We start from the raw sequence: 19,450 nt of genomic DNA, 5'->3' as shown, positions 1-19,450 counted from the left end.
ATAAGAATTTTAAAAAGCTGACCGAAAATCACAGGTGATTTAAATGCTGTTTCTAACAATCATAAATATTTAATAAACCACTTCAGCAGAAAGAACCACCAGTATGTAAACATCAACAATTAGGTAAGTTTGCTATCTGTGTTCAATGGCAAAAGGAGCAGAACTGGGAAAACAGAGACACCTTACAGCAGCCAAGCCAATGCATCATTTCTCCTCTTCCTATTGCACAACACAGCTTCTTGTTCAGCCCTGCATCCACACTGCAAGCTCCAAACATCCCAAGCTTCATTAATGCCTCTGTATCACTTTACAATCACATTTTACTTAGAAGTGCCTCCTGTAAGAGGAGGCCATTTTTAAAAAGAGAGAAGATGTAAAGTCTCAGCTTTTTGCTCCACACAATTTTGACTGGTATTTTTAGATGGCAAAAAGAAGAAAAGAGGAGGCAGTTTTGAAACAATTCTCTTGCATCAGAACATTTTCTGATAATTTAATATAGAGGTATGAAAATGATCTGCTCTGAAACCCATAACTAGTGCCTAATTTTTGCATGGGACTAAGCCAAGAAGGGAAAAAAGCCACACCAAGTCCTACAGCGAGCAAGCTGTGCTTTCCATCCCCAGCCTGAACCTATGGACTGCTTCTAAACAGTCAGCAAAACCAGAATTAACAGCAGCAACTCTGCTGGTCAAGGTTTAATTCTACACACAAGGTCCCCTGGAAAGCTTTGTGGAGCCCAGGAATCGGACAAGGAAGTTTTTGTGCTATATGAATAGGACCTGCAACATATTCTGCACTCAAGCAATGGGATTGGTACTGCTCTGCTCACCTGGGTGACTGCAGACATTCCCACAGCCAGGCAGGTGTGCATCCAACATCCCAGAGTGAAACTGTAACAGCACTAACCCCTGCTCCCCCAGTCCTCCAGGGATTGTAACTGGGTGATTTATTATCTTTCACAACACACCAGAAGTTTTAATCTTGCAATTCTTAGGTAAAATTTAAGAACCTAGACTAGAATATTCTATCTAAACCTTGATTCATGAATTATGAATAATGACAAAAGCCACATATATTCTTTTTGTATATTTTTCCAGTAATTCAAAAGCCCAATGAAAAAAAATACCATGCTTAAAAAAAATATAAAAGAGGTAATCTTCAAGTTCAAGCAAAAACTTATTGCTCTAAAATTAAATGCCATGTTTTATTGCATTATGTTCTATCACATTTTGCTTCGATACTCTGCTGTTTTCATAATCAACAACAAAAGTCAAGATGGGCTGTTGAGTGAGTGTAGGCAGGGTTGTATGCATGTGATAGCAAGGAAGGCTCACAGAGCAAAACAAGGACAGCAAAGCCTCACAGAATGTTCTGTTATGCAGATGCATTACCTAAAATTAGCAGTTTTGTGATGTTTACGACACTTTTAGTTCAAATCCAAGAGGAAGAACATTTATTCATAGATAGTTGTAACAACAGGAGAAAACAAACTGGATATTTATGACACGATGTGAGTTTGTGGGCTGTAGTTCTGTCATGTTCAAGCAATGGTGCTTTTAAGGAAATTATCATCCTCTGACTGGGTAACCTCCACCCTTATATGGATTTTACTATTCCTATAGGAGGAACAGAGAGAAGCACAAGTCTGAGGTTGCTGAAGTGTACAGTCCAGCAGACAAACTCACACCTCTAGCACACTCAACTCATTAATGCCATGAATTCCCCAAGAAAAATGTAGACTGCATTAAAGAATTTATTTTCTTATTTCAGCCCTGATTTCACAGTTCCCTTTCTGCACATACAAAGAATTCAATGAGAACTCTTTTCATGGGACCTTCAGTCATGTTTCCTTCACTTAAAATTAGATTAATTTCTGGGATTTAGCCCACTGTGTCTCAGACCTTCTCACCTCCAAAACACTTCATTCAAATGCTCTGTATGCCCAGCAGCTGACAAATCACTGACTCTTGCAAGTATTGTTAGTGGCCTTTGCAAGTAAATCCAGTTAGACTTCAACAAACAACAGTCCTAAGAAAGAAATGTCATTTTAGCCATGAAATCTGACAAACTCACAACTCACTTGGTCTTTATGTCTCTGTACACTGGCATTGTTCAGCTGGGGCAGAGCACAAAACCAGTTATCAAGTGAAAAGTGTTGGCAACTACCACAGCCTAACACAAACCTTTTGCCTGCAGAGCCAGTGCTAATCAGCTAAAAAGTGTTAGTCCTTGACTACCAAGGACTACCAAGAAAGGTGGACACTAGAATTTACAAGTATATGCTCCTTCTTATTGCACAAGTAGGTTCTGGACAGCAAGTATCTCCAGAAAGGGAGGGGAAGAGGCAGGATAACATCTGAACTACAGTACAGCAGGTGAAAGAGTCAAAGATGGTGTCACTCATTCCTCACTGCTGGATATGGAGAGAACAGGCCCTGAACTATGTTGTTCCAGCAAGATGCCAGCACATGGTAAAAGGTTTAGTTCAGAGCCTTGAAGGTTTCTCATTTTGGTAAGAGATATCCATGTCCAATTGTGTTTTGCATTTGTTGGAAAGAAAAATTACACTGAAATCTGAGCTCAAAAGGGCTTTGTCACAACCTGTTTTGAAAAAAGATGCCTGAAACTATGGAAGGCATGCATGGAATTTTTGTTCTGTACACAGATACAGAAGTCGGCTAAACAGATCCCTTGGCTTCAGGAGAGGCAAAGATCCCTAAGCAGCAAGGAAGGAGCTGTGCTGCTTGGAAGTAACAGAGCAGAAGCACTTGAGAGACACCTGCTGCCCACTGAGAGAATCTGTCCTCTTTGCAATCCACTTTCAATTATCCTTCAGGTAGAGCAGAACGGTGCAGAGTCACTTCCATGTGATGAACAACTTGGTACAGAAAAGCTGACTGCTCACATCAGTAACCCAAGTTTTAATCCCATCTTTAAGAACCTCTCATCCTGCTTTTAAGAGCAACCCAAAAGATGATGTAAAGAACAATTTTAAAATTACAATTATGGACCCAAGTATGTATGCACCAACTCCTCTCAGCCACGCTCAAAGGCTGCAGTTTGGCTCAGTGCTCAGATAACACAGATTATTGTATTAACAGAACACAGATTATTGTATTAACAGATGCAGGTGCAGCCCTTGGGGAGCCTCCTAATTCCCCAACCACCCCTTAGCCAAGGGACCTGCAGGGCACTACAAAACACCATTTCAGCAACAGGTTTTACTTTAGACAACCAAACGAAACATTGTGACGATTTTGTGATGGGCTCATGTTACAATGTAAGCCCAGGAACTTTTCATGGTTTTACAGTGGATACTTAAGAAACAAAGACTATTTCAAGGTCCTCCTTCAGTTGCTTTTTGCTTAATCAAAGTCACAACATTTTAGCCAGTCATTAGGCAGATATATTTGTCTGGGTACTGTTGCCCTTAAGAGGCTTGGCACAAGCACAGTATATTTAATTTTTAATTAACTCTCAATTCTGCAAATATTAATTTTTCATTCTATTTGTCAACTTCATCTAGCTCTATTCAGACAATTAAGGCACAAATCCAGAAACCTACAGAAAGACTCATTAAACATCTGCTGAACATTAAGGAAGGCTTCTAATCCTAAACCAATCTCTCAGTTTTTTAACTTTTCAGAATTAATTCAGTTAGCAGTTCAGTCACTTTGTGAAAGCAGTAGCATACTCATTTTTTAAAAAAGTAACAGACATTAAATTGAAGGCTGCAGGAATGACCAAGGAAGACACTTTACCTGAACAGAATGAAACCAAGTGACTCCACAGCTGCCCGCCTCACGTCATCATTCACATCACTCACCTACAAAAGGAAAAACAGGATATTCAGAATACAGTTAAAACACTTGAGGACCATGTTTCAGACCAGAAGACAGGATTATAGAGAAAGTTAGTTAAAATCATGTTCAGCCTTAACCCAAACAGCCTCACCCATGTTTGCACACCAACTGCAAGATGATCAAAGAACAGACACACCTCATCCTTTACAGCTTAATTTATTTTTTCTCCAGTCCATCATTACACAGACTATTCACTGCAAACCTGTTAGCTGGGTAGTTTAGGTTCATATTTTAATTTTTAATAGGTGCCTTCTCTGTGATACCAGGTTGAAAGTCTCAAAGTCTCTTTACCCTAATGAAAGAAGGCCCTGCTAGTTCTGCTCATAATACTAAATAAAGCTTTCATCACTTCACAATCTCTGATTTGGACCAGAATATTAACAGTGCAGACACAAAGCCTGACAAAGTGATGTGCTTGCTTTCTGACCAAAAATTCCCTCCTATGTGCTGCTGAGGCCACAGTACTTACAGCCACATGCAGCAGGCGCCTGATAGCCTTGTTGTTCCCTGAGCCACAGTACGCCATAGCCACGGTGTACATGCCAGAACGACGGAGAATTGGATCCTGGAAGAGAAAGCATCAGTATCTCACATCCATCCAAGCAGTGACTCAGTAATTCTAACTTTAAATCTGTTCCACTCTTGTGTCTTCAATCTGCTAACAGGTCACATGTCAGCCTTGCTGCTTAATTGTTGATTTGGGACAAGTAACAGGACAATCACCAAAGCAGGGTTGTCATTACCAAGTTCAGGGGGACAGAGAGCCTGCTATGCTGCAGGCTGCCCAAGAGTACAGGGCAGAGGTGTCATTCTGCTTCTTGCCTGCAATCTGCAATGATCACTACCAGAGCCTTGAGATGAAGATGACCCACTTACAGCAAGTCTCGTCTGTTTTTAAGCACTGCATCCTGATCTACTCCCTGCTGCTGCTCACATGACTATGAAGACCAAGTACAAGGCTAAAGAAATACACAACTAAGCAGTGTTCTTGTATTTTTGATCAGAGCCCAGCAATTTGTGAAACAGTCCTACTTCAGACCCATGTAAGAACTTCTCTGGTTCAAAAGAGCCAACCCACCACAGCTGGAGATTAACAAATGGACAGGAAGGTCAGCCATGTAACACAAGAGTCAGGGATTAAGTCACAGCTCAATTTACCTTATCTCTGCAGAGACTCTCAATGAGAGCATCAGCCTCCTCCATCCTCCCATACATGACCAGAGCGATTCCAACAGCGAGGCCTCGCAGGATCTTTTCATGCTGGGTTTCTTGTGCATAGCCAACCATGTCCTCAATAGCCTGGGCATTTTTGGATCCTAACATAACCAACCCCAGTGCCAGGCCAGCTGCCTCACCTGAAATGCAGAGAGAAGCAAAAAAGTCAACTCTGTTCCCAAAGTAATAAATACTGTATCTAGAGAATCACACCAGATGTAGGCCAATAGATCCCTTCTGGGCATCACCATGCCTAACAACTCCATTATTCATGGCAAAATGTGTTTGTAACAACAATTTAGTACTTTTCTCTACCAAGTTCAATTATCCCTTGCTTGAACCAAGCTGCTGAGATCACTTTCCTATGAGCCCCACCAATGCAGCAGTAACTCCCACAAGCTTCTCCAAGCCTGTCACTCAGCTCAAAAAAGCACATGGCTCTGGAGAACAGCCACACTAAAGAAAAAGCATATGACAAACAAAGGAACAGAGCAAAAAAGGAGCTGTTTAAAGACCTAGTGTGTCTTATTAAAACTTGCCACAGTGCCAGCCATGACAGGATCTCTGAACATTACTGACACATAACTAAAGAACCATAACGATCAGGAAAAGGTCAGTAAGTAAAACACAGCCAGAAACAATCTATGCTGCTAACAGAAAACCTGAGGGGAAAAAAAACATTATCAAAAACCCCAGGTGCCTGATAAGGCCTCAGATGGTTATTTGCTTTGAAAGCAGAACATTTACCTGTCACTGCATCATCCTGGTAGAGATTTGTTTTCAGCAGATCGTACACATCCTGGCGTGCTGTCCCCATGGCAGCCAGCCCCAAGCCCAGGCTGCCACCATGTCGCACAATCTAGAGAAGCACACGCAAGTTCAGTCATAAAGCAGGGAACAGTATGACTTCAGGTGAAGCAGACATCTTTCCATCAATATTAAACCTGCAACCTTTTAGCCCCAAACCAACCCAAAATGATCTCTTGACCTGCTAGAAATACCACTTTCACAGTCTCAGGCAGCAGGTCCCATGAAAGAGGCAGAAAATAGAAGAAAACCAGTTCAAAAGCCCATAAACAGTAAGTAACAGAAGCTTAACACATAACACAGAAGATTTTCTAGTAACTTCAAACTCTTTTCTCCCACTGAGTGATTTATGTAAAACCATAAATCTGTGCCATGTGTAAAAACCTAGCAAGTAATAAGTTCTAAATAAAAAGGTTGAAAGGTAGCCACTTAAAAACAGTCTGTAAACTCTTTTATTCTAACAATAGATACATTTGCAGTAAGACTATTACGATCTGTTCATGGAATTAAAAAAAAAAAGTAATTAGATTCCACAAGGAGGAAGAGGCAACATGCTGAGACAATAACCTATTCCCAACTTAAAAAGATATTTTTCATAGAGGTCTACAAACACTAAGTGCAGAAGTAAAACACTTCTTATTGTGCAAGATGCATTAAAACTACAGGTCATGTCACCAGAAACATTTTGTGGCTTATTTCCTTGACAACTAAGCTGTACACAATAACAGTGCCTGAATGCTGCAGGTACACTAGCAAAACAAAGCAGATATAACAAGTAGTAAATATGATGAAGCTACGGTCACTGTCAAGTACATAAGAATTTCCTAAAAATTTTAGCAAAACCTTAAGCAACAGGTTGTTAAAAACAACCTTTAACCAATCTTTAAAACCCAGAGGAGGTTTAAGTACCACAGTGGTGCTTAATTACCTCCATTCCCCACTAGTAAACCAGCCAGCCCCCTCCTGCATATTCCCAACAAAGCAAAGGCTCACTGCAGAGCCCAGTACACACATCATTACTGGCATTCTTCAGCTGGTTCAGCAAGTAGTCAATGATGTCCCCGCCGTGGTTGGCATGGATGAGACCCAAGGCATAGAGGCCTCCTCCCTCCTGGTAGGCTGAGCCTGGAGAGGTGTCCTTGGGCAGGTAGGTTGCCATTAGCTGTAATGCTTCTTTCTCATGACCCTGCATGTCCAGTGTCCAGCAGGGAGGGAAGACAGTGGGAAAATGGGAAAAAACAGCAAAGTAATATTTAAATATGTGTTATAGCCATTATTTTCTCCACTAGAATCAGTATTTCAGTGCCACACATCACCGTTCAAACTTACTGAAAGTTACTACACTAAGGAACTTTGGTATGTCCCAGAATCACTTAAGAACCACCTGTAATTTTAATACCTAGAAACTATTATATCTGTTCAACTCACAAAGGAAGAGTTAGAAAAATACTCCTTCCTTGAGCCATGTTAACCTAGCACCTTTTTGATTCTCAGCAAAACATATCATAAACTATTTTGGATGTCAGATGAAATAATATAAACACAGCTTTTTAGTGCAAAGACACAAAATATGTTAATAGCTGTGCCAGGTACACTGGACTGCAGGCACTATCCAGAATCCCTATTTCCACACTTTCACTGTTCACAAGTCAAGCATTTATACTGTGCAGATGGAAATGAATGCAATATTACCTTGTGTATAACACCCAAGCTGGCAGTAGCAGTAAACTTAGCCCAGTTTGTGGCCCTGGCCAGCCACTCCAAATTGTCTCTAGAAGATGAAAAGAGAAAGGTTATACAAAGTTTCTCATACAGCCTGTTCCTAATCCTGCAAACAGGGTTTAAGAGCACTGAAGACTGCTTCCCAACTAAAAAGCAGCTCCAGAAAGAAAGGCAGCTAAATACATTTCCACTTTACATTTCTCTCCCCTTCATCAGTCCTGATTTTTGCCTGGTTGTAGTCAAGCTTCTAGACATGGGTGATCTCATGAAAGACAGAGAACTGCTCAATATGCAGTCCATCAATTTTCTGGGAGAAACTTTAGTAGAGTTTCTGCAGATTTCTTTAAGTCCCTTCTAAGGTCAGCCCTAGTATTTCTCCTACAAGATCATTTACTACTGTCAGTCTCTACCATATGAAGATACATCTCAGAAACTCTCTAACTAGTAAACAAAGAGAAAAGAAATTCCAGATCTTCACCCTCCAAGCTGCTCATACAGTTAAGAGTCAAACAAAGCCAGTTTGTGAGGATAGAGAAAAGGAAACAATTCTCTAACACCATTAGAGTTCTGCAGTTACCACCCCGGATGTATCCAGTTAAGGAGGGCAACAACGTTGTTCAAACACCTCTAAATGACATTGCAGCTTCCTTGCCATAGATTTACCTAAGGAACTGGTCACTGGTTGTCCCACAGTGCATAAAGGAGTTTGCTATAACAGTTGCAGTATGACACACAGAATTCCTCACTGCATCCTGAAAGAACAAGAACAAACAGTAGCATCACTCAGCAAAAGATCTGCCCAAGGTCACTTAACAAGCTTGCCAGTACAGCAGAAAAATGGACTGTAATGATCCTCAATTTAATCAGCAATTTCCCTGTAATCAGCTAATAGATTGCTAATACACTCTAACATATCCTCTAGCCATCTTTCCCATGCAAAATGATCCTTTATGTGAGTTTCTTTCAGAGATGTGATTACTCCAATTGCCACTTAACTGGAGAACCACCCTGCTCTGCTTCCCAGAACTGAGCACTCACAGCGAGTGCTGCTGACGTCCCCAGGCTGTTCCCAGAACTCCACTGCAGAATCCTGAACACTTTACCAGCAGATGGAAATGATTTTCCAATACATTTGAAATGTCATCTGCACTAACAAGCAACCCCTACTACTTTTACTGACAATGTGCATCTTATTTCACAAATAAAAAACTTCTCCTATAGTTTCTAGTAAGCTTTTAAGATTCTAGTTTACCTGTAATTTTTCATTTGCCCACCCTTGAGTAACACCTTCCAAAACAAAACCAGTTACTCCATTCACTAACTCTGTCTACATTACAGTATCTGATTGGTTTTGTCTCCAACATGGAAATACTGGTTTTTTACTACATACCAGGATTCCCTTGCCAAGCTGAAGGGCTTACCTAACATCTCAACCAAGACACCAACTTACTGTAACCTACAGTCCTGGCTGACTCCTCCCTTCCCAACAAGCAGCATTTGCATTGGATCTGACATGGAGCTGGAGGGTAAATTTTGCCCATCTTACTGAACAGATGAAAAACAAACCCACCCACCCAAAAAGGGTGAGAAAAAGATGAGTTGCTATAACCAGTTTTAAAAAAAAAAACAAACCTAACTCAAATATCAACATCCTATTGGCATCCTATAATTAAAAACAACAGCAGCATGGTCAAAACCAACACAGGATGAATGAGATAAATCAAAGACAATCATATTTAACAAAGTCTCTTACCTTTGTATTTTTGAGGATCATGAGATCTGTATTGTTGTTTCGTATTAAAAACTGCAGATGTAACTCAATGGCCATTTCCCCACTTAAAATTTTAATCATTTTTGAGATCTGGTCTTTAGGCTCTGGGTTCTTCACATACAAGCAAAAAGCAAAAAAAAATCCATGAGAACGCATGGATTAACAGCTATGACTCTGTTAAAATAGAATTCATGAGAAACCACTCTGGTATGTTCCCATCACCATATTCCAAAAGCTATCAGGTTTTAGGACTAAAAAGACATTGTTTCTGTCCTTGGTGCACAAGCCCAAACCTCCCAGAAATCAAAGCTTTTGTGCACAGCAGTGCAGGTGGGAAAAGAGACTTTTCAAAAAGAAATCTATTCTTTCATAGAAAGCAAAACAATATGGGTGACATCTGACATTCTGCAGGCTGCTGTTTGGCATTACAGAGACAGTAAGTTTTCTGCCAGAGGCAAACCTTCTCATAACTGAACCTGTATTTCCATGGAAGCTTTCACAGACATGGCCACAAAACTACAATACTTTGCATGAGCCTGTGCTGAGCTGCAGCACCATTCTTGTGAGCTACAAGCTTTATTTAGAACAATAGCTTGTAGAACTAGGAAACAGATACATTCATCTCCAAGAGCTCTTTGAGAAAAGTCTCCTTCCTCCTGATGGAACAGTTGAAAATAGATCTGTAGAAGCAGAAGTTCATTCTGAGCAGGGTGAAAAGTACAGTGCAGCTCTTTGTCCTGACATTTACCTGGTCGCAGTCCAGTCAAGCATGAGTAGTTCAGCCCTTAAACTAATTCCCTCAATTATTTCTTTGTAGTCAGCATTCTTAATTGTGGAAGATTAAGCTAAAGAACATTTCTGGCCACACAGATTGTTTGGGTGTACTTGGCACAATCAGCAAAACCAATGCAGCAAAAACTGATTCAAGACACCTTTCCTGTACAAAAGCACTGTCAAGGTTCCTTGCTGAGGCAAGAAACTCAACTCCTTTTGTTTTCTGTATGAAATATAACTTAAAGAAAACACTTCTGTTTGCCCTTAATTAATTTTTAAATGATATGCAAGAATCTTTCAAATATTCCCAAGTTTTGTTTGCAAATATTTACCATGCGGAAAAAGAAGAAATACAAAAAACAACTTGTCTTGGGTTTTACCTTCCTCTCTGGTAACACTCCTTGTCTGCAGTATTGGAAATGTCAAAACTGCATTAACTATTCTACATGCTGAATTGCAACTGTATGTGCATGTCACAAGTGAACTCACTTTCTCCAATACTTGACAAAAGAAACTAAACAAAAAAATTCCAACCAACTAGCCCAGCAACACAGCACCATGTAGGCCTGAGGTAACTTGACACCTTCAAGCCAAACCAATTTAGAAATCCTAGACACCCAAAAATAACACATAAGAAAAACTAAGGTCTGTTTCAGAAATAGCACTCACAATTTCTGCAGACCTCCCTGCTGCACAAGTGCTTCCTGGTTTCTCTTCTGCTTCCATAGCATCACTGAAATAAAACAGAAATGAAAAATGCATCACTTGCAACTAGTCAGGAACTGTAATTATGGCTAAACATGGTCCTGAAGGAGCAGTCTAGGATTTGGAGATGATGACTGGAAAAGAGGAGCTTGATAGAACAAGGGCTGACCATCTGGAGCTTACTGCTGAGCAGAAAACTCCCCCTCCACTCAATTTTGAACTTGAAGACAAAGGCCTGGAAAACCCTATTATTCCACCTACAGAGACAAAAAATGAAGATGCTTGTAGGGAAGCAACAGGCACAGGTGAGAAAACAAGGTCAACAAACAAGGCATCAAGGATAATTATATCCTCCCCTAGAAGCCTTGTGCTTGTCACTATTAGCATGGATCCTAGAGTGTTGACAAGGAAATTAAACATATTAAGCTGTTGTTAGCACCTTGTTCTAATGCTTCACAGGCTGACATAAATTACTCTGTGTCTTTCTTTTTATTTCACTGGAAAATAAGAGAGGAAGTGGAAAATGCTTGCCATGACTGCATCACTTTAAGTATAAAGCATTTATACTTTATTTAAAAGTATAAATACTCAGCTCCACTGTTGGATAAACCTCTATACTCAACCAGCTTGGATCTATGTGGGATTCCCCACCACACACTATCAAAGAGTGCTGGGAGCAGGTTGTGCACAGACATGAGAGCTCTGGTGAAAGTACCAGTAAGCATTCTATGGTGATTACACAGCAGGTGGAAAATAAACTTCTTCCATGCTGCCCCTAAGCTGGGCACCAACCTTAGCACAGATTGGCCAGTTCTCCTGTAAGTCACCGAAAGAAGAAATAAAGATGATAGAATGCTTAGGGCCAACTTGGATTTTTTTCTAAACACCAGCTTCCTGCAGTTAAAATTTGTGATCCTGACCACATTTTTAGAAACTCAAAGTAGATTTGAAGTAGCTCTTCTGAACTGCAAGTACAAAAGGGTCTGTTGACACCACAGTACCATCTGAGCTCACTCTTCCCATAAGCTGTTATGTGAAACCAAACTTGCACATAGCTGTCATGAGCTTTCTCCCTGAACTCCCCCCTTCCTTAGCTCTGCAAGTTGCTGCCAAGACCACATAGAATCAGCATTCCCAAGCAACTCATGCTGCAGCTTAATGAATTACTGCTCATTAGCTGAACCCCAGTATAACTGCTCTGTGCTTATCTCAACTGCAAAGAAAAATCCTCTTAAAAACCAGTAGGTTTTGGTAATACACAATTTTGTTTTGAGCAAATAGCAGGTCTTGCCTATACTTAATTAAAGGAGAGTAATTTAATAGCTTGTAAAAAGCTTCCATACATGGAATATGAGGCTGCCTTAGAGCAGGACTGGAGCCAAAGAACTCCACCACCTCTCCAGTCAATCTCCTCACCTGTCTTTCTCTGATCCAGGGACAGTGCCAGTGTTGGTGGATCCAGGCACGGAGGCAATGGGAGTTCCAACCGTGCGCAGATTCTGGATGACAGAAGACAGGAACTGCTGGCTCGCGCTTTCATACAGGTCAAAGCAAATTTGGTAGGCCATGAGAAGGTTATCATCCTTCACCAATTTTTCCAAGATGTCACTCACAGCCTGTGGGTCATCCAGGAATATCAGGCACTGAGCAGGAGAAAGGGAAGAACAGAAAAAAAAATAAGAGAAGACATCAGACACTTCAGAATGAGAAAGCAACACTACCCAAGCCCACACTCCAATTCCCTCATCTGCTGCTCCACAGAACACTCCTTCCAAAGAAAGAAAACTTTTCTCTCTTTCAGTGAAGACAAGAGAAAACTCAGAAGAGTTTTCACAGAAAAACAAGACTTGTCCTACTGGACACAGAAATCCAAAAGCACATTGAAGAAGCACCAGTCATTCTGTAGGGATGTCTCAGCTGAAATGAAACAGGCATAATACTGAGTCATGTGTACATGGCATACCAAGACTGGCCAAGATCTGAGAACATCTGAGTAATTTCACAGCTGGTTGTCTAAACACTTTCAGACAATGGCTTACCAAAAAAACAAAGCACTGGAAATGCTCTTGTGCAGAATAAATAAAATTCCAAGCTGTGAACGTACCATGTGATACTCCCTACATAGGCTTAAAATACTCTGTTAGAGTTGTCTGTCCTCAAACTGCCTTTGAGTGGATTTCTTTCTCTATAACTTGACCAAATATGTAATCTTTACATCTCTTTTTCAAGTTGGTCTCACTCTGATATATGTTGGAAGCCCACAAACAGGAAAATACCTTTTATTTAACTGAACAAAAGACAGAGAACACGTAGATGTCATGCCAAATATACCTACAGAAGTACAACTTTTTATTATTCTTAAAGATGACTTTGAAAAGTTTACCTGGCACACATTGATGAAGTCTGGTTTCTCCAGATTCATGTAGATTTTAACTAGAACTCTCAAGACTTTGTTACGAAACTGTTTATTCTGCATCAAAGACATACAGAGCTTCAAGCTGTAGGCCAGCATCCCAGGAACATCATTCTGAAATAAAATTCAGGGATATCAAACATCAGACTGACAAGAAGGATTTAGAGAGGAAAATAAAGCAACACTTTTTCTATTTTAAAAAGCAGACCAAACGTGCATATATATCTTCAGTTTCCTTTCCTATTTTCAGAAAAGTTTATATACAGGTGTATTGCAGTTTAAATAAAAAAACACTATCAAAATCATGCAGGATTAATATTTAATTCAGAAGTTAAAACATGCAAAATATTAACTTAAAAGTACAATACCTATCTTCCCTTCACCCTTCTTGTTCAAACAATCAGTTTTGAACGCAGTGAAATTAACTGTACTAACATAAAATATTAGCAAAACAAACCATGCACCAAGAAAAGATCAAGCCTGAGAAGCTGATTTGGTTACTAGACCTCAGAAAGGTAATTCAAAATGAGGGATTTATAATGGGCAAGTTATTAAATGCATAGGACAACAAACAAAACAATGAAAGCAAGATGGATGCCTTATGATTATCACTCATACACAGAAATGGGAAACATCCAAACATACATAAAAGTTGTAAACTGAAAAGCAGTAAAATTTAAAGGATTCAAGCTGTATGTCTGGGATATGATTGAGATACTGCAGCATAACAAGATTGCACACAACTGCTGAGCTGCTGCAGATGACTACAGGCTGCTTCTCTTACTGACACTAACAGTAACACGAATTACCTTAAACCCTCAGTGAAAGATTTTGAAGCTAAGGTGCACCTTGACATCTTGGAGTCAAGGCAGGCCAAGACTACACACAGTCACTGAAAATTACAGCACTCACCCACCTACTGGAGTTTTTTCTTTTGCTTGCCATTAATAATCACTTATACTACCCTAAGGATTCCTTCTCACAGTGAATTAGAGCAGTTGATAGACTCTATGGTAAATAAAAGGGCTGTTCTTATATTATACCAGTATTGTATCTCTGCCAGAAGCTGAAAGGGAATACCTTAACAAGAGGGCACACAGCCAAGCTTCCTGGGAATATTGTCCCATAAACATGTAGCTCAAGGATTTCCTAAAGGTAGGGGGGATCTTTCTATATTTGACATTCCTGAGTGGCTCTGCTTTCCATGAACACACTGAACTGAACACCCCTGAGTTTTATCTTTTGTTCTCTTCATACAAAACAGGGCAAGTTCCACAGCAACATGGATCTTGCACTCGACTTCTGGATCCCTAGCTGGAAAAGCCCAGCTACAGGCACCTCCTGCCTCCTGCACATACCGACTCAAGGATGGTTTTCTCAAAGATGTCCAGCCTGCGTGTCTCCAGAGCGATGCCAATGGCCTGCTTGTACTTGTGGTCATCCAAGCACCGCTGGAACATTTTGTTCACAATCCCCTCCAGCCTCTCATCCACCGGCTTCTTCTCCCCTTCCGGCAGCTCTGCGTTCTCCACACACTGCTTGGTATAGTGGTCGATGCATTTTGCTGAAGAGATATGAACAAATATGGGGGGAAAAGTGAAGTTCTCAGATTTTTGCAGTTTTGTGCAGGTGAAGAGACCAGCATGTGCATGAACACACTCTACCAGCAAGTACAGTATGGGAAATTACACATTTGTGTAGTCATATACAGACAATAGTGGAAAACACTTCTCTGATTTTAGTGCTGAAATCAAGTAGGTATTTTAAAAATCAAACCAAGGATATGATCTTTTCTCAACCGTCATGTTAAATAAATGAGAAAACAGCAGTAGGAGACTTCCTAGCTCCACTGCAAACACCACTTGGGAGATTGAAATCCAGCCCAGCTCCATCATATCCTGTGAAATATGATGTAAAAAGCAAGTGACTCCAGCAGATGAGATTTTTAAAAGGCATTCAAATTATACCTGCAGTCAACTGCTGACTTGCCATCTTACTGTGGGTGGATAAACACAACTGTCCCTCTCAATTAAGTGTCCAGCTACACTTAGCAGTCAATTATTTCCAAAGTCATGCTGAAATTTGCTAACATCAGCAGACAAATGACAGAAAGGACAATAAACAACCAAAGCAAATTTCTTATTAGGAATTCACTATAGAATAAGGTTAAGAATAGGAAAAGAACTCCAGAACTCCAAAGTCAGTTCCATTACAGAATCCCAAAATATCAGAAAGTACAAATAAACTGGTTAAAATTAACTGCAGCATTGGTTTAAATGAACACAAAGACAGCCAGAAGAGTACAGAGAAAAAAGCTAAACCAGGTAAAATTTCAAAGTTACAGCAGCGTTGACAACACAAGAGCTTTTCCTTTGCAGCAACAGTTCCTTACCAATGATGGTCTCCACATATTCCGAGTTGTCGTTGACATTGAAGAGGTCACCAGCTCCCAGGGCATAGTTCAGGGACTCCTCAAAGGCTCCCAGATGGTAAAACACTTTGGAAGCAACCAGAGCAGCAAACTGGCGGCTCCGAAAACCTTCGTCTTCATAGAGAACCTCGCTGCAGAGGAGGGAGAGAAGAGCATCAGCTCTGTGTGCTCAGATCTCCTTAAGGCCACATGACCCAAGTACAAGCTTGACTCCACTTGCATCTTTGGGACCACAGCTCCAACCCCACAACCACACACATTGAGGTTTTCTAGGAAATATGGAGCTACATGCTGTATTAACCATTGTCAAGAAACCAGAACTACATACACTTCATACCCCATGTTCTTTTTAAGCAGTATTAAGTGTCTTCTCTTACATTTTGTCCACTGACTCAGAGATTTCTGCCCAGAAGTCATTGACAACAGCATTCAACTTGTGAAGAGCAAACTCCTAAAAAAAAAAAAAGTGAAGTTATATTATATTAAAAATGCATTTACCACCTTCCCCCAGAAAAAATGAAGTAAATTGCAGCATAAATATCATCAACACTGACCCATTTCAACATTTCAACAGCAAATTCTATTTTAAAAGATCTTTGCAAGCATTCACTAATCTTTGCAAGTCCTTTGCAAACAAAGAGCTGTTCACATCACAGGTAAGAGAACTCTAGCATTCCTTTCCATGGCCTCTTTCTGATGAATGACTGGCTGATGTGTCTGACAGACGAAATTGTGACAATCTTTGTGTAGCACATGGATTCAACCAGTGGTCTACAGCAGCCAATTCTATTTATCTATATGGACACAGTACTTCAGATGATAAACAAACCACAATCAGCCCACTTGTAATCAGCTCACAGCAAAATCAGGGATCATTCAGATCCAGCACCTATGTGTGTATCCAAGAAAAACAATTAGGCAATTACAAATATTGATAAGTGCATGTTCCATAACACACCAGCACTCTGCGTGTTGATGTTCTGTGGATTCCTACCCTCTGTGCCCTGGAAAGTTTCTGTTGCTGTTTTCTTCTTGTTGTACTATTACTGTGATTTTTTTCCAAATGAAAACTGTAACTGTGATTTTGTTCTACATTGGTTAAATTATTCTAAAAACCTGAGCTGCTCTTCAACTTTGTATTTTACATAGTCAAATGCAGCCTCTGGAACAATTTTAAGTAACAAAGCTCCATTACCACCAGAGAGAAGGGAGCTTTCATGAATAGAGATTTTTGCATTTGAAGCTCCTGCTAGATTCATGCTCCAAACAAGGAAGTTTTCAATCTGTTATCATTTATTTAAGCCCTTTCTTTTTCAGGATAGATACAATTTGGTGCCCACCAGCTGCTGCCCAACCATAAATTACTGAGATCTGCTCCTTTTTGATTTTAAGCTCTCCACATAATCCATTTGCTGTTATTTGCTCTCAGATGTAAGAGCTTACCTTGAGCTGTGGCTCTTCTTCATCCAGAAGAGAGATAATTCCAGCTGCAAAACAAGATCATAGTTACTTTTGGTTTCTCTGTATCAGAAGCAAGCTTGTCATTTACTTCAAAACCAACAGAACAGGAAAGAAGGCTGTCTCTGGAATACTGATTTTAAATCTTCAGTATAAAACTTCAAAGATCAGATACAAGTTTGTATTAAATATAACATAAAATAGCTCAGAATTTATTAGTGAAAATGTACATTATTTATAAAAGGTGATCCTTCCTAGGGGAAAACAAAGAATTTTTCCATGCCAAGGACACTGGCCTCATGGATAAGAGGAGATGTACCTCACAGCTTTATGCTTTTGACTGCTGATCCTGTCCCAGAACATTTGTACAGTTACAGAAATACTACTTAAGTGACATGACTGAGAGGTTCACAGGAGCTAATCTGAAGAACAGGGATAGGTGGTTTCACTGCCAGACTGCAAAGATGCAACAGAAAGGGCTGGAATATGATCTGATCAAAGTCCAACACAATTCACTGCTTTCAATCTTTACTCTGTTGTACAGCTTGACAACTTCTTTAAATCTGAAAAAACACATGAAACTGAAAAGGCCAGCAAGCCTTTGTAGGGCTGAACTGGGCTTCCAAAAGATCTTGAAAAATCTAAAAGAAGCATGTGCAGGTCCAAACCAAAATGTACAAATATAGAATCTGAACAGTACAGAGGCTTAAGATAAAATATGATCAATAATATCATTTGGCTGCAGTGGGAGGCAGAGAACCCAAACCTCACAGAGATGTGTAAGTGAGAGCAGTTCTTGGCAGATCCATGGGGCACCCTCCCTTCCCTTGGCACCCACTGGGCAGAGCCTGTGCCCAGGGCTGGGCACCACGTTTGAGTCAGGAGCAAACCAGAGTGCTGGGAACAGGAGCTCTGGCAGGCAGCTCCTCAAGGGGGGCTGGAGGCTCCTCACTGGCTCCTCTACAGACACCTGGGAACGGTGCAGCATTCAGGGCAGCTGCCAGCAGGAAGGGAATACTCTGATCTTCGTGTCAGATATTAACAGGAAGAGTAACACCAAACATTAGTGAAGCCTCAAAGAATGAGGTCTGATCATCTGAAAAGTTTTCTCACAAGAACACATTTATTCCTTTCCCTCATGAAGTTGCAGATCCTCCATTATCAGGTATTGTTCTTAAAGACCAGGTTAGACACACATTTATCAGTAACAGGAACTGAAGGAACACCAACGTGGCTCTTAGGCAAAGAAGGCAGATTCAGCAGCCATCCCACTTCCAGCTCCTCCCAGCTGTCTCCTGCATCTCTGCACCAAATGTTTGCTTTGGGTTTTTATTATTATTATTATTATTTAAAATAAGTCCCTGCATTTATTTGGTCTGACATATTTATATGTCAGGAGAATGCAATCTCACTCCTACACACCACCTACATACTCGCTCCCACAGACCATTTTTACATTTTTAAAATGCCTCTAAAATGAATTCCTACTTTTCCTCAATTAAAATAAAGACTTCAACAAAGCAAAGGGTTCAGGAAGAGAAAACTCCCTGGACATTGTCACCCTCTGCACGGTTTCTCTCGCCAAGCCACAACCAGCCGCATGTTAATTCCAGGCCTGAGTATTTCTGGGAATACTTCCCATGATTTTTTACACTATCAATTCCCACCAGCGGCACAAACATCGCGAAACATCCAACCCCTCACACGCTTCATTATCCCGCATCCTCGGACCGACCCTTCCTGTGCAAGGGGTTTGCACTTCAGAACCCCCAACTCCTTCCTCCTCCTGCCCCTCTCACTCCCGCTGCGCTCCCCAGCGCGCTCCGCTCTCACACCCGAACTGCGCCGCTCGCCCCGAGCAGCGGAACCCGCCCGCTCCCACCGCGGGACCCCGGGAGACACCGGCGGGAGACGGACACGGCCCCGGGCTGCAGGAGCCGCTCGTGCCGGACCGCCGGGCACCGGGGTGGGCTCCCTCTGCCGTCCGGGGGTGTTCGGGGCGGGGGAACCCCGGGCCGGGCGGCCCCGCGGAGCCGCGGCGGTGCTCAGTCACGGCCCTGACTCAGCGAAACCCCGGCGGACAACGCCGCCCCGCGCCGCTGCCTCACCGGCCGAGGTGATCATGGTGCCGCCCGGCTGCCCTCGGAAGGGAGGTCGGGGAGGTCCGAAGGGTCCGGGGGGGGGTTGGGTCGGGTCCGGTCCGGCCCAACCGCGGTTCCGCCGCCGCCGCCGCTGCCCGGCCCGGAAGTGCAGCCAAGGGCCTCTTCCGGCGGCTCCGCGCTGCGCCGGGA

The 19,450-nt window shown here is 41.5% G+C and overlaps 1 protein-coding gene across 1 annotated transcript in view; it reads right to left on the bottom strand.

Annotated features, from left to right (window-relative positions):
- PSMD1 (proteasome 26S subunit, non-ATPase 1) overlaps window positions 1-19,449 on the bottom strand; it is a 65,139-nt gene extending 45,690 nt beyond the window's left edge. Inside the window, exons 1-16 of the mRNA XM_005484894.4 lie at window positions 19,268-19,449; window positions 17,145-17,188; window positions 16,079-16,152; window positions 15,663-15,832; window positions 14,629-14,834; window positions 13,241-13,384; window positions 12,274-12,500; window positions 10,822-10,885; window positions 9,361-9,489; window positions 8,271-8,359; window positions 7,578-7,656; window positions 6,898-7,071; window positions 5,826-5,937; window positions 5,022-5,218; window positions 4,333-4,428; window positions 3,762-3,826 (exon numbers count right to left, since the gene is read on the bottom strand). Of these exons, the coding sequence (XP_005484951.1) occupies window positions 3,762-3,826; window positions 4,333-4,428; window positions 5,022-5,218; window positions 5,826-5,937; window positions 6,898-7,071; window positions 7,578-7,656; window positions 8,271-8,359; window positions 9,361-9,489; window positions 10,822-10,885; window positions 12,274-12,500; window positions 13,241-13,384; window positions 14,629-14,834; window positions 15,663-15,832; window positions 16,079-16,152; window positions 17,145-17,188; window positions 19,268-19,283 (1,886 nt within the window). The 5' untranslated portion in view covers window positions 19,284-19,449. The remainder of the gene's footprint in view (window positions 1-3,761; window positions 3,827-4,332; window positions 4,429-5,021; window positions 5,219-5,825; window positions 5,938-6,897; window positions 7,072-7,577; window positions 7,657-8,270; window positions 8,360-9,360; window positions 9,490-10,821; window positions 10,886-12,273; window positions 12,501-13,240; window positions 13,385-14,628; window positions 14,835-15,662; window positions 15,833-16,078; window positions 16,153-17,144; window positions 17,189-19,267) is intronic.
- Window position 19,450: the final 1 nt, after the last annotated feature.

The sequence above is a fragment of the Zonotrichia albicollis genome, chromosome 9 (genome assembly GCF_047830755.1).
Source record: "Zonotrichia albicollis isolate bZonAlb1 chromosome 9, bZonAlb1.hap1, whole genome shotgun sequence".
Taxonomy (NCBI): Eukaryota; Metazoa; Chordata; class Aves; order Passeriformes; family Passerellidae; genus Zonotrichia; species Zonotrichia albicollis.
This window is presented reverse-complemented; position numbering and strand designations above follow the sequence as displayed.